Source organism: Pyrgilauda ruficollis, unplaced genomic scaffold, assembly GCF_017590135.1.
Source record: "Pyrgilauda ruficollis isolate IOZ18807 unplaced genomic scaffold, ASM1759013v1 scaffold9, whole genome shotgun sequence".
Lineage (NCBI taxonomy): Eukaryota > Metazoa > Chordata > Aves > Passeriformes > Passeridae > Pyrgilauda > Pyrgilauda ruficollis.
The window spans coordinates 612608-627220 of record NW_024531043.1 but is presented as its reverse complement, the minus strand read 5'-3'; the positions used below and the strand labels follow the sequence as shown (position 1 = coordinate 627220).

The window sequence follows — 14613 nt, the reverse complement described above, 5'->3', positions numbered from 1 at the left end:
CTGTGCTGCTCCAGAGAGCCAGGCAGGCATCCAGGAGGAACTGCTGCCAGCCTGGGGCACGGCAGCACCAGCAGCCTGTGCCAGCAGGGCTCAGGGACCTGCTCAGGTGGCACCAGGCACCTTCCAGGGCAAGTGGGAAAGGGAAAACAGCCTCAAGCTGCAAGGGAGCTTCAGGCTGGAAATTAGGGACAATTTCTTCACTCAAAGAGTGGTCAGGCCCTGGAACAGGCTGGAGTCACCATGCCTAGAGGTGTCCAAAAAGTGAGCAGATGTGGCTCTTCACAATACAGTTTGATGGCCAGGGGTGTTGGTTGGAGGTTGGATTTGATGATATCATAGATCTTTTCCAGCCCTAATGATTCCATGGTTCTGTGACTCTCCACAGTGGCCTTTGGTCCTGGGAGGGAGCAAAGCAAAGAACCACAGGCAGTGGAGGGGACACCACTGTGGCCCTGCCTCTGCAGAGCAACCCAGGGCAGGGAGGAGGAAACCAGCACCACCTCCTTGTCCCCTGGGTGGGACAGCTGGATGCTCCCTGGGAAGGGCCGTGGAGCCACCTCTGCATTTACTAACACAACATCTGCTCCAACAGTGCCCTTGGGACTGCAGCTCTCCAGGGAGGCCCCAAAACCCACAAAACCCTGCCCTGCAGAGCTCCAAAGGGCCCAGATGAGCACAGTGCTCCCATGGCACCTCGTGGGGTGATTACACACCCAAGTGACCAGCCCAGGAGGGAATCACCCCGCAGGGAAGGGCTGGCTCTGGCTCTCTGGGACAGCACTCAGGCTCAGCCTAAGGCTCCCAAAGCACAGAGAGAGCCCCTGGGGCAGCTCATGGTGGGCAGGAACAGAGGGGCTCCTCAAGGGTGGCACAGGAACCCCAGCACAGCACTAGCTACAGAACCCTGGGGGCCCTGAGGTTGGAGAAGACCTCCAGGTTTATGAAGTCCATCATTCATCCTTTGGCACCAGTAAACTGCTAAAAGAGCATTCCTGATCCATCATTTCCTTTCCTGCTTCCCAAGCCTTGGCTGCTCCTCCAGTGTTTGTGCTGTACCCTGAGGGATCCCTGTTCCTGGTCTCACTCCTTCAAAGCTCCTCTGGAACACAACCTGAGGTGGCACTGCTCAAGAGGGAGCAAAGGTCAGGGATGCCCCTGAGCCCAGAACACAGTCAGAGTCACCTGAGCAGAACACAGGGTCCCCAGAGGGGCAGAGGGCACAAGCTGCTGGTTTTGCAGGAGGAGCTGCTCTGGTGGGCACTGGTGGTGACCCTTCCCTGCATTCCCACAGGGAGCAGGGCTCTCTCCAAGCCTTGGCTCTCCTGCAACCCTGCCAGGGGTGGGAGAGTTGCAGGCTGCAGACTGGATGGCCTCCTGAAAATACAGACATGGCCCTTGCTGCACCTGCCCTGGACTTGAAGTCCAGGAGGCCTCTCCTGGCCAGGAACCTTCTCCTGTGCCATTTGTCACCACCCTGTCTCCTGTACACTGTCCCCCTGTTCCATCTCCCTCTGCAGCTGCCGCCCCTTGAGCCCTGTCCATGCCAAAGCCTCGGTGTGTCCTCAGCATTTTGGGTCTTTGAGGAGAGAAGGGGATAAGGGAACTGCCATTCCCCAAGGAAGGAGACACCGACTTACTTCTGCACTTTCCATTTCCTCCTCACCCAGGGCTTATCCCCCTTCCCACTTCCTCCCAGAGAGGGGGGAGAGGAGAAGGAGAAGGAGAAGGAGAAGGAGAAGGAGAAGGAGAAGGAGAAGGAGAAGGAGAAGGAGAAGGAGAAGGAGAAGGAGAAGGAGCCTTTCACCAGCTCCAGACCCATGGGCTTACACACTGCCCATGCAGTGTTGACCCCAGCCCAGATGCCTGGCAGAGCCTGTCCTTACCCTGTGTTCAACACAACCATTTTGTTTCATTGTTTTTTATTCATGTCCCTGATTTTTGTGTCCCTCCTGGGTGACAAACAAGCCATGGCCCATTCACCTTCATGAGCTGTGTGCCCATCCCACACCGAATTTCAGCCCTGGCCCATGACAGATCAAGGGCAGCCCCCGGTGCAGCTGTCCCCATGCCCTGCCTGCTCCCCACGTGTGTGCACAGTGTCACACAGCCAGCCCCAGTGTCCCACAGCCAGTCCTAGTGTCACACAATGAATCCTGGTGTCCCACAGCAAGGACACTGTGCAGCTCTGTGCACAGTGTCACACAGCCAGCCCCACTGTCACATACCCAATCCCAGTGTCACACAGCCAGCCGCACATGTGCAGTGTCCCCCAGCCAGGCATGTCCCTGCTCTGTGATTTTGGCCCTCCAGCCCCACGACCCACGCTGGGTGCCACAGGCTGTGCCTGGCCTGGCCAGGGGTTGTGCCCATCCCTGCTCCTTCCAGGGCACGAGGGCAGCTGCTCTGGCAGGGTGGCCCCACAGCTGGCTCGGGCTCTTTCCCAGGAGCTGTGGGTGCCCTTGCCAACCCTGCTCACTCCTCATCCTCTCTGCACACCCAGGCAGGTTCTGGCTCCCAGCACGGTGAGAATTGCTGTGCCATCAAAGCCCTGTCTCCACCATCCCTGCCCACCTCTCCCCATGCCAAATGCTGGGCTCAGGCCTTTCATGCACGGATCTCTCTGGATTAGAGAGCGCAGCAAACACCAGCCCTGGGAGCAGGGAGGGTTCCCTGGGCTTTTTCAGCTGCAGCCCCTGGTCTAGTGCAGCTGCTTCAGTCCCTGCAGTGCCACAGGGCACCAGGTCACCCCTGGGGACATTCAGCCTGAGCAGGGGGCGTGGGGACAGGCAGGGGCACTCAGACCCTGGTGTCCCCTCCTCAGCAGGCAGACAGGCTGGATAAGCTGGGATTTCTAGGGAGGGCTTTGTGCTCTGTCACATGCAGGGAGGTGAGGGCTGCTGGCCCCTCTGTCACTAAATCATGGTCTGGACAGTAGGGCTAGCCCTCCCCCCGTCCTGGTGACCCCAGGGCCAGCACAGCCCCACTGCACACATCCCACACCTGCAGAGGGGTGGGACACGCCCAGGCATCCCACAGAGCTTTAGGGGCTCTCACACCAGTGCTCCCACCCCGAGCCTTAGGGGTGGCTTCAGGAGCAGCTCTCGGGGCACAGAGGTCACAGCAAGGGAGTCATGCTCACAGGGGCCATGGTGAGACCTCGTTTTGGGAGGAGAGGAGCAAGTTAGAGCACTCAGGAATGCAGGGGAAACCATCAGAGCCCCAGCACTTCCAGAGCAGAGGGCTCAGCACCCAGGAGCTGCCCTGGGTGGCACCTAAAGCTGGGAGGGGGCAGGGCTGGAGCAGGCACAGGCTGAGCGGGGGGCTCTCGTGACTACAAAAACAGGATCACAGAATCCTGGGATGGTTTGGATTGGAAGGCACCTTAAAGCTCATCCAGTGCCACCCCTGCCATGGGCAGGGACACAGCCCCTGGCCCAGCTGTGGGCAGGGACACAGCCCCTGGCCCAGCTGTCTCTCCATGCAAAGCACTCTGCACATGTCCCAAGTGTCCCCAGGTTAAACTTTTCCAAGCTCCCAGTAAACCCAAGCTCCCCAGGAAATGGCTAAACCCAGTGTTCTGAGGCAGACTCTGTCCCTGCAGCCCAGCTGGCCACCCCAAAGCTCAGGATTAATTGAAAGCCTTGAGAAACTCTAGGAAAGCCAAAAATAAACACAGAGAAAGCAAAGCATTTCCCATGAAACACCGTGGCCAAGGAAAGGCTCTCCTGGGCTGGCTCCGCAAGGCAGCTCGGGGTCATTTATTGTGCCACTGGTACAAATGTCTCTCCTTGGCTGGGCTGTCCCCTGGAGCTCCCTTCCAGCCTGGGAGAGAAAGGGGAAAGGGACTGGACATGATCCTGGGCCAGCAGCACCCCCAGCCCCTCCCAGAACCCCTTCCCAGGGCTTTGGGACCACACTGCACCCAGCAGAGGACACAGCCTCAGGAACACAGGAATAGTGCTTGAGTGGTAGGAATGGTATTTAAACAACCACTGTCTGATCTCCAGACCCCACATTGCCCCCAGTGCCTCAGCAGCAAAATTTTTGTCGTGGTAGAAGCTGGGTCTTGGTAAAACCTTGGGAGAAATGGCTCCTTGGGCTTGTGGGTGACAGCAAACCCAAGGGTGTGGCCTTGGAGGTCACCTGAAGATGAAGCTGCACTCCTCAGCCAGGCTCTGCCTCCAAGCCCTGATGGAGTGTTCTCTCACTTCACCCCTGATGTCAGAAACAAAGGTTCAAACTTGGAACATCAAACCTGCAGGGGCTGAGCCTGATCCCCCTGCCATGCCCAGGGAGGCTGGGGGGGCACAATTCCTTTGCTTCCCACCCAGGAGGGCTAAAATCCATTTTTTGGCCTGGAATGGAGCCAGCCAAGTGGGGGATCCAGCAGCTCTGGCCGGGGCTGTGTAAATGTGGGGGAGCAGGGTGGGGAGAGATGTGCAGCCCATGAACCCAGCCTGGGCAGCTGCCCCAGCCCTGGCAGTGCCCAAGGTCAGGCTGGACAGGGCTTGGAGCAGCCTGGGGCAGTGGAAGCTGTCCCTGCCATGGCAGGGGTGGCACTGGATGGGCTGCAGGGTCCCTCCCAAGCCAAGCCATCCCATTCCATGTTTCTGTGGTTCCTGAGCTGCCCTGCCTGGCTGGCACACAGGCAGGGCACAGCAGCTCTGTGCCAGCAGGGCCAGCTGGGGCCTCCTGCCTGCCCACAGCTGCCAGCTGTGCCCTGGGTGACAGGACAGGGACAGCAGGCGGTGCTGCCTGCAGCAGTGACCCTGAGCAGCAAAGGGACCCTCGGCCTGGGGACATCCTGTCCTGAGCCCAGGGACAGCAGGGCCCCACTACTGCTCTGCTCCTGTCCCAGCCGAGGGGGGATGGATGCAGGGCAGGTCCCACACCTGGTCCCCATGGCCCAGCAGTGTCCCACCACCATCTCTGGGGTCAGTGCCACCACTCAGAGCTCAGCATCACCGTCATTAACCCCTCCCCCTGCTCAGGACACATCAGGGACAAACTGAGGGAGGGAGAGAAGTGCCTGGAGCTCATAAACCAACTTGTGTCAAAGAACCAACCTCTGTACTTGAGTGTGTGCTGGGCACAGCCCCAGAGTGCTCCAGTGCCCACCAGTGCCCCCTCACCTGCTCCTGGCCATCCCAGCTCATTCCCCACTCCCCCCAGCCCTGCTCACCGGGGCGGGGGAGTGGGGGATAAGCTGGGATGGCCAGGAGCCTTGGGCAGTCCCCAGGGACTTGGCTGCTCTCAGTTATCACCACTTTTGCCCAAACTGACCCAAACCTTGACTGCCCAGGCATCCAGGAACAGGAAAAGCCAGTGCCACAACTGCATGGCATGAGCACACAGGAGGCACTGAGGGGCTGTGTTTGGGGCTGGAATTCTCCAGGCAGGACTGAATTCAAGCCATGTCTGCCAGGCAAAGGCAAGCTTTAGCTGGTTCTGTCTTTAGCTGGGTTAAAGGTGAGTGGGGACAGAATTAAACAAATCAATTCAATTCAGCCAGCAGGAAGCTGGGCCAGGGCAGGCTCAGGCTGAGCTCAGGGAAAGGTTCTTCCCCCAGAGGGTGCTGGCACTGCCCAGGCTCCCCAGGGAATGGGCACGGCCCCGAGGCTGCCAGAGCTCCAGGAGCCTTTGGACAGCGCTGCCAGGGATGGACAGGGTGGGGTTGTTGGGGGGTCTGGGCAGGGACAGGGCTGGGCTGGATGATCCTGGGTGTCCTTCCAGCTCAGGATATTCTGTGATTCCATGAAACAAAGGCAGCAGTGGACCAAAGCAACCAGGCTTCATGGTGGCAATGTCCCCAGAGGTCCCAGCCCTGCAGGTGACAGGAGTTTTCAGCTGTCCGAGCTGAACTTTCAGGCAGAAGCTGCCAAATCTCTTTCAGGCCTGGGACACTGAAAGCTCCTCCAGCCCCCAGAGCCATTTCCAAAGCAATTCCTGTCTGTCACTCCACAACTGGATGTGCAGATGTTCAGGGCTGCAGATCCTCACCAGGGCAGGGCAGCAGCAGGAAATGCCCCACTCCTGGAACCCCAGAGCATCCCTGTGCTACCAGAGTGCTCTACTCCTGACAGCAAAAGGGGCCTGGAAAAACAGGAGGAGAAGGAATCCTCTGTGGAAACTGCTGCTTCCTGCTGAGCTGGACACGGGGCAGAGCCAGAGAGCTGCACTTCACCAGAAACATCTCCAAAGGGCCTCCAGCCCAGGGCAGGGCTGCTCTGAGCAGCACAGAGCAGAGCTGAGCACCAAGCACCAGCCTGCAGCACTCCCCACCCCACAGGATCAGACTAGGATCCTGCCACAGGAACTCCTGGCACACGGGCTGCTCTCAGAAGGGAAAGGGACAGACAGCCCTCTAGTGTAAAGCCAATGCTAACCGTGTTTGCACGGCCACAGAGCATTGATCAGGGCCACATCTGTCAGGATGTGTGCTTGGGAAGGAACCTGGGCACAGGGAGAGGGACACCACAGCTCCCACTGCTCCTGAAAACATGCCAGTGGCACAGGGACGTGCAATCCCAGAGTCCCAGACTGGTTTGGGATGGAAGTGACATCAAAGTTCATCCAGTGCCACCCCTGCCATGGGCAGGGACACCTTCCACTGTCCCAGGCTGCTCCAAGCCCTGTCCAACCTGGCCTTGGCCACTGCCAGGGATCCAGGGGCAGCCACAGCTGCTCTGGGCACCCTGTGCCAGGGCCTGCCCACCCTCCCAGGGAAGGATCTTTCCTGATATCCAGTCTAGACCCCCTCTCTGTCAGTTTGAAGCCATTCCCTGTGTCCTGTCCCTCCAGATCTTTGTAGTGCAAGTCCTGCAGGTCCTGGTGCCTCCCAGGTGACCGTTTCTCTCTGCACAGACAAATCCCACATTCCCAAACTCTGGATTTGCTCTTAGGCTTTCCAACGACCCCTCTGGACAGGGGAGAGTGTGGAGCCCTCCCAGCCTTACCCCAGCACCCCCAAAGGGCTTCTGAGAGCCCAGCTTGGCCAGCAGCTCATGGCACATCCCTGCAAAGCCCCCATGGGAGCAGGGAAAGCTGAGTTTGGGGGCTCCAGAGGTATTTTCCTTTCTCCCCCTCTCCTGTGCTGAGAGCCAGTCTGAGTGCTGAGTTCCCACCTCCCAGTGCACATGGCTGTGTTGTGCTCAGGGATTATTGTCCATGGCTCCCACCATCACTCACAGCCTTAAGAAAGAGGCACAATTAAAATCAATATTTAAAGTCATCAAGCAAGCAGAGGCAAATTTGAGCAGCCCCACAATTCACTGTGACATAACAACCCAGGGTGCAGGGCTGAGCGCTGAGCTGCAGTGCCGAGAGCGCACTTCTGCCCACAGTCTTCAAAATTTAATGAAAACGCACCAGTTTTAAACACTTCCCCAAATCCTGCTCGCAAAATCTGTCACTTTGATGTGAATGGTCCCAGTCTCAGACTAATCAGTCACTTTTACTTCCTCTTTAGTAGCTAAAGACGCAAATGAACTCCCAGCAAACCGCACAGCTCCGGGAGGAGAATTTAGCAGCCAGATGGTTCTTGCAAAAGATTGGTTTTTAACAAAAAAATAAAAGTGAACCCGCTTCCCCCAAGAGCAGCTCACGGGAGATGAGGTGACACATCACAAGTGTGACATTAGAGCATCACTTCTGCCACAGAAATGCCCCTTCCTAAAGCACCACGTAAATCACAATTATCACTAATAAGGGATCAATTAGTGCAAGGCACTGTAATTATCCCCTGCACTCAGGGAATAAAGGAAGCATCACGCTGGAATGCAAACATCCCTTTGTTTCCAGCAGAAGGTGCAGCACGGAGAGAGAAAACAAAGCACAGAGTGCTGGAAAGGCACCAGGATTCCCAGAGCCAGGGAGGAACGTGTCCAGCTCCAGCGGGACGGAGAAAAGCCGGGATGGGCTGGGAACTCTCACACAGGCACTGAGCCTCCCTCTACTGCTGGATCCGGCTGCTTTCGTGTGGAATTGCAGCTCGGGGTGGGATCAGAGCACAGCTGACAATAAAGGCTCTCCAGACCATGTATCAAGGACAGAAATGCTGGACAAGGAGGTTTCTGTGAGTCAGCTCCAGTCAATAAGCACCTTGGGGCAAAAGGGTTTGGATCCTCTCAGGATGCAGCTCCTGGAAGGAAGAAGGAGCCGATGTCCAGTCCTTGTCCTTGGCTGGCTGGGCTGGAACTCCCCAGTCCCAGGCTGCTCCCAGCCCTGTCCAGCCTGGCCTTGGGCACTGCCAGGGATCCAGGGCCTGCCCACCCTCTCAGGGAACAATTCCTTCCTAAGATATGTCCTAGTATGTCGTACAAGGTCACATGGAGGGAATTATGATGATTTGGCTTGGCAAAGAGAAGGTGAAGGGAGATTTAATTCCAGCCTCCACCTACTCCAGGGCAGTTGAAAGGATGGCAGACCAAGAACTTCAGCTTGGGATCTTCAGTTCAGACATCAGGAAAAGCTTTTCAATCAGCTCCAGTAGTGGGAAAGGCCTGCAAGGCTCCATCACTGGAGCTTTCCACAGCTTGGACAGAGAAATCCACAGCAGACCTGAGCTGAGGTGCAATAGTTCCGTTCTGGACCCTTCCCGCAGCACCTCCAGGATTCTGGGATTTGGCCACGTTTTTGTGTGTCCTCAGAGAGGCTCCTGTCCCTGCAGGGTGTCAGGAAAGGCTCCCAGCTCAGGGTGCATCTGAGGACTGCAGAGCTGCAGGGGAGCTCTGTTTAATTACCATTGATGTGGGACAGCAGGCTGGGGCAGCTGGAACTGGGCCACATCCAACTGGCCAGGGGCTTCTCCCCAGGAGCAGCCACCAAAGCAAACACAGGCACAGGACAACATCTGCAAGGGCCTGCTGCCACCCTGAGTGTTCCTGCTGCCCCCCTGAGTGTCTCTGCTGCCATCCCGAATGTCCCTGCTGCCATCCTGAATGTCCCTGCTGCCACCCTGAGTGTCCTGCTGCCACCCTGAGTGTCCTGCTGCCACCCTGAGTGCCCCTGCCATGGCACCTGGCTGTGACCCCTGCTTTCACCCCTCTTTGATACCTCCCCAGCACCTGCTCTGACCTCACAGGGAGCCAGCACGAAGTTCACCAACGCTCCTGCCCCAGCCCTGCCATGCCCAGGGACAGAGCCAGGCACCCCCAGCTCACCAAAGGGGCAGGGAGCACCCATGGTGCTGACCCAGGCCAGGTGACAAAGGGCTTGGGCTGCCTCAGCTGTCCTCCTGTGGAGGAGGACAGGGCATCTCCACCTTGGGAGACATCCATGGTGGACAGGACAAGCCCCTGAGCAGCCAGATCTGGCTTTGAAATCAGCTGTGCTTTGGGCAAGAGGTTCTTTAGATACCTCCAGAGGTGCTCTAGGTGTACCCAGATGATAATATCCATCATATTCCGTGATTTCATGAAATATTCTGAGCCTGGCCTTGCCTAAGCCATGCAGACAGGACCCAACACTGCTACTTGAGAGTCATTAGGGTGATGCCTCAAACTGCTGAGCTCTCCAGAGACTGAACTAAAAATCCCAGCACGGGAGTGTTTGTGTTTCCTTGTTTCCAGTCTCCTTGATGCTTTGCATGTGCTTGTGGAGTGTTTCTGCTTTCCTTGACAACCAGGGAGGATTCAAAATAAAACTCAAGTGCTTTTCTAATCTCCTGGTTCCAGGAGAGGGACGATAAATGCTGTAAAATCTGCAGTGTGAAGGCTGGGAGGAAGGTTGGCCAGCCCAGAGACACAAACCTGCTGTGGATGCAGCAACAGCCCTCAGGAGATCATCAGTCTTGTCACCTGCCACTGTGGCAGTGCTAAGGAGGTGATTAGTGACTGCTCAGCCTCCACACCTCAGCTCTGGGCTGAATTTAAGCATATCCTGGGTCCCTTGGGACATAACTCAGCATCACTCTCCAAGGGACAGTGCTGGAAAAGCTGAGACTACGTCACAGAAAGGCTCATTGACCTGCTCAAGGATACAAAGAAGGAAGAAGCAGGGCCAAGACCAGACTCCAGAGGCCTTCTAGGAGCACTCCAAAAGCAAAGTAGGCATGGTCAGGGGCTGTGCCACACCACGAGGTGTGCTCTGCCCACACAGGCAGGGCCTGGCCGTGAGCTGCACGCAGCCCAGGGGAACAGCCGTGTCACCTGCCCTGAGCCCACACACCCCTATGAACACCTCATAAAGGGTGACCAGCCACCCCAGACTCCCACTCCTGTGTGTCCTAGCAGTCTCACACAGACACAGCTCAGGCTGAGGTGAGTTTGCACATTTGAGCAAATTCTGCACGAATTCCTCCAGCATCTCTGTGCAAACACGGCAGGATCCACCCTCAGCCTCTTTCAGCTGATTAAGACTTTTCAGTACAATTGTCCCCTTTTCCCTCAGCCTCTGGAAACCTCCAAGAGTTGCAGCCACAGCAGGAAAGGGGAGGAGAAGGTGGGCTTTGTGTCTCACCAGCCTCACTCCTCCCTCCCACACCGCTGGGTGTCTGTGATGGAGAAGCCCTGACATGCTGCTACTCACAAACCCCAGACAGATCCATCTGGCTCTGGGACACAGAACAGAGCTTCCCACATGGCCAGGAGGGACAAGCTCTCCCAGAATCTCCCAGGAGGGACAAGCCCTCCCAGAAAGTCCCAGCCCTTGCAGGCCCCACGCTGAGCTGCTGCCTCTGACAGCCCCTCCGTGCAGTGCTGCAGGGTGCTCGCTCCTGTTCCACAGGGCTGTGCCTCCTGCATAAAGAGAAAACCTCTTCAGGAACATCAAAAGAGCCGCCTGGCACTCGGAGGTCTGTCTAACTGAAGGTGACAGCAGCAGACAGCATTGCAAATCCAAAGGGAAGAGGACGCACACCTGAGTGAGCGGCTCCTTGCTGGTCCTGCAGGGGAATCCCGGCTGCAGCTCCCCCGTGCCGGGGATGAGCTCCAGCACGGTGGGGCTGAGCCGCCAGAGCCAGCAGGGCAGGCTCAGAGCAGAAATCAGAGCTCAGCTCTGTGCAGTCTGCCTCGTCCTGCTCTGTAGGCAGGCTCTGGCTCAGGCCATCTCCCCTCTCCTTGTGCATGGCTCAGGAGGATGGGCAGAGAAGGGAAGGTGCCCCAGGGCCCTCAGCCAGCAGGGCTGGGCAGGGCTGGGCAGGGCTGGGCAGAGGTGCAGCAGCCTCGAAGCATCCTCCCCTTCCCTGCCCCCAGCTCACAGGCTCCTTGCTGCTTCTGAGACGAAAAATGTGGAAAATTCCCATCTGTGCCGCTGGATTCTGGTAATTCCTTTGGAAGGCTGAGGCCCTAGTCCTTGTTGGGGTCAGAAGAAGATTACAGAGCACAGGGCCTGTGTCAGCAGGCACAGCCTGGCACAGGGAATGTGGGATCTCAGCTGTGCATCCCCGTGGCCCTTGCCAGCTTCCAGCTCCACAGGATGAGTGGATGGAGCAGCAGCCACTCTCCTGCCCTTGTATTCCTGGCCCCTGGAGCAGGGCAGGGAGCAGGGCAGAGCAGAGAGAGATGCTGTGTGACAAACTGTCCCCTTGCTCCTTCCCACCAGCCACTCCCTCTCCTTCCCACTCCTGTATGGACACATCAGGCTCCCAGGAGGTTTTCCCATGGCAAGCCGGGAGCTCCTGAGCTGGGGATTGAGGGAATTCATAAGGGACTCGGCTGGTTCAGCACGTGCTGCCCGCAGCCCTCCACTCTTTCTCAGTGCTTCTCATTAACTCCTTCTCTGGCCCAGCTTTGTCTGGGAAAACATCCCAGATCCAGCAGGGAACAACGGATGCCTGCACCAGTTCAACGCCCAGGCACCAAGTGGTGCAACAGCACCTCCACCTTTGTGCCCTAAAATTCCTCTTTAAGCACATTCCTCCTTAGAAAACCTCTCCAACCACAGCCTTTGATGGGCCCATGGAATACAGGTCTGAGGTCTGTGTGCCGGCTGGGAAAGGGGGGACAAAGCCCAGAAAATGCAGCGAGCACTTGATAAAAAATTTACATTATAAAGACAGGAAATACAGAATAATGCAATGAATGGTGTCTTCTCTCAAGAGGAAAAAAAAAAAGAGCTGCTCTCACATCGGTGATGTTGATGTAGGTTCTCCTATTCCAGGGGTTTGTATTCGGGTTAAAAAAAAAAAAAAAAAAAAAAAAAAAAAAAACCCCCTTTTAAAAAAAAAAAAACGGGTTAAAAAAAAAAAGCATAGAAAGCCCCTTTTCAGTAAAAATGAATCGTGTTAATAAGGCAGCAAGTGCTGAGAACAGGGAAAGCTCTGCCTGTCCAACTGCCCCTGGTGGCTATTTCTGGCTTACAAGGCACTTGAAGCATCCTGGCAGCCCACAGTGGGAAATGTAGTCCAGATCCAGCAGGATGGACACTCAGCTAAACTGAATCCCCCAGGTTCGTAAGGACTTTCCAGCCAAACCTGCTAGCAAGCCAGGCTCTCACAGGAGCAATTCATAAACTGCAGCAAAAAAAGCAAATAATTCAACCCCAAACTCCTCCAAGCCTCGTTCTATAAATAAAGCAGTTGTAACACAGTTTTTATATTTCATTATCCCCTGTGTTGTTCCACACGACGCTGGCGGCAGCCGGGAGTGTCACTGCGTGGGGAGAGCAGCGCTGCAGCAGCAGCGGGGATGGAGCAGAGGGGATCGGGGCACACCCAGCACCTGCACGGCTCTGCCGGCACCGTGGGGGACAAAGAGCCCCCGGCACAGCCCGACACCGGCGGGCCGAGCAGGGCACCGAGCCGCCGGGCTCGGATCCATGGCAGCCCCCGCGCCGGGCACGGCCCCGGCAAATGGAGGCTCGGCTATCAGCATCCCCTCCGGGCCCGGGGAGAAGCTGGCAGCAGAGCCTGCTCCCAAGGTGTTCCCCAAACAGGAATAAATTGGCCATTTCACGTTTCAGATCGACACAAAGCCTCTCGAGGAGGCAATGTGCGGTGTGGATCACAGCTTGGATGTGTCCTTTGATCGGCACAAATAAATCAGCCAGAGTGCCCTCCAAAATAGAAAGGAAAAGAGAATTGTATCTGTGTCGTTGACGGGAATGGGAAGCGAGCCGGAGACAGCACAGCCGGGAGCAGAGTCAGAGCAGGCAGAGGCTCCGCATGCCCAAACCTCCCCTGCCCAGCACCTGGCCAGCCCGGGAGCTCCCACGATGGGCTGATCCCTCCAGTTCAAAACTGCAATCCGTGGGTTGGGTTCCCAGCGAGCACACCTGGGCGGCACACGCTTCTCGAGTGGGCTGAGCCCGCAGCCCGGCAGCGAGTGTCCCTCCCGAGCTGGGGCCGCGTCCCGGTGCCCCCGGAGCCCCAGCAAGCGGCCACGGCACGGCGGGATCGGGGGACTCCGGGAGCCGCCGCAGCCCCCGGCCCCTGTGCCAGCCCTGCCCCAGCCCCAGCCCGCACAGCGGGGCCGGAAAGCAAAGATTATCACCAAAGTCCATGGAAAAGGTTCAGGCAGAGCCCCCCGTGCCAGGCTGCGAGCTCCGTGCCTCTCCCCCGGCGCTGCAAGCGAGTGGAAAGGGGGTCCAGCCCTGCACCCCCAGCCCTTCCCAGCCTTCGGCTTCCGAACACGAAGTGGCGGGACCCTAAGGGAGGGCTCTGCGGGTAGCCCCCACCGCACCCCAGGATCCGCTGTCCCTGCGGGGCCCCGGGACCCTCCGGGAACTTCCCCGTCCGGAGGCTCTGCTAGCGGGACGGGCTCGGGGAGCGGGGCCGGAGCTCCTCCGGCGGCCGGGCTGCGAGCGGGGGAAGCCGGGCTGCCCCATCCCCTCTCCCGCCCGTCCCGGCCCCTCCGCCGCGGGATGCGGGATGCAGGATGCGGGCTGGGGACGCGCTTCCCCCGGAGGCACCAACTTCGCTCGGTCACCCCAAGGCCGATCTGAGCCAAGCCGAGGCTGGGCGGCGGCTGGAGGGGGCTCAGCCCCCTGCTCTCCCTCCACCCCGCTGTTCCCTTTCCATCATCCCTCTGTCCTCCTTCCATCCCGCTGCCGTGCTCCGCGGCTGGAGCCGAGCCGTGCCCGGTGCTCGCTCCCCCTCCGGCCTCGCCTCCGCTCCGCTCCCGCAGCCGCGGCGCTCCCGCTCCCCCCGCGCCCTCCCCGCCGCCTCTCCCGGCCCCAGCGCCCGCTCCCGGCCCGGCCCCCGGTCCCTCTTCTCCTCGTGGGACCTTGGCCGCTCCCGAAGACCCCACGGGGGAAAAAAGTTGCAGCGAGGGAAGTTCCCGGCGCCGGGCGAAGTTGGGGCCGCGGCCGCCGTGCCCTGCCCGGGGGAGCCGCGGCGGCGGAGGGGGAGCGGGGCGCACCTACCTTCAGCTATCGCCCTCTTCATCTTAGGGGTCGGGGAAGGCACGTCTGGAGGCGCAAAGTGGAGCGGCAGCAGTACAATCCCTGGGAAAGCGGGGCAGATCCCGGAGCCAAACTTCAGCCCGAGCGGGGAGCGGCGGCGCACGGGGAGGGGGGGGCGCTCCCGGTGCCCTCGCTCATCGGGGGAATGAGCAGCCCCCGAGCTGGAGTCAGCATCCAGGCGAGGCTCCCCCTCCCTGCCTCGCCTCGCCTCGCCTCGCCTCGTCTCGCCTCGCCTCGCCTCGCCTCGCCTGCCTCCTCCTCCCTCCGCCCGCC

General features: G+C 58.7%; 1 protein-coding gene across 1 annotated transcript in view; it reads right to left on the bottom strand.

Annotated features, from left to right (window-relative positions):
* The window catches only part of RTN4R (reticulon 4 receptor), a 69551-nt gene extending 55145 nt beyond the window's left edge, over nucleotides 1–14406 (bottom strand). Inside the window, exon 1 of the mRNA XM_041488808.1 lies at nucleotides 14302–14406. Coding sequence (XP_041344742.1) covers nucleotides 14302–14323 — 22 coding nt within the window. The 5' untranslated portion in view covers nucleotides 14324–14406. The remainder of the gene's footprint in view (nucleotides 1–14301) is intronic.
* Between the last annotated feature and the right edge of the window lie 207 nt (nucleotides 14407–14613).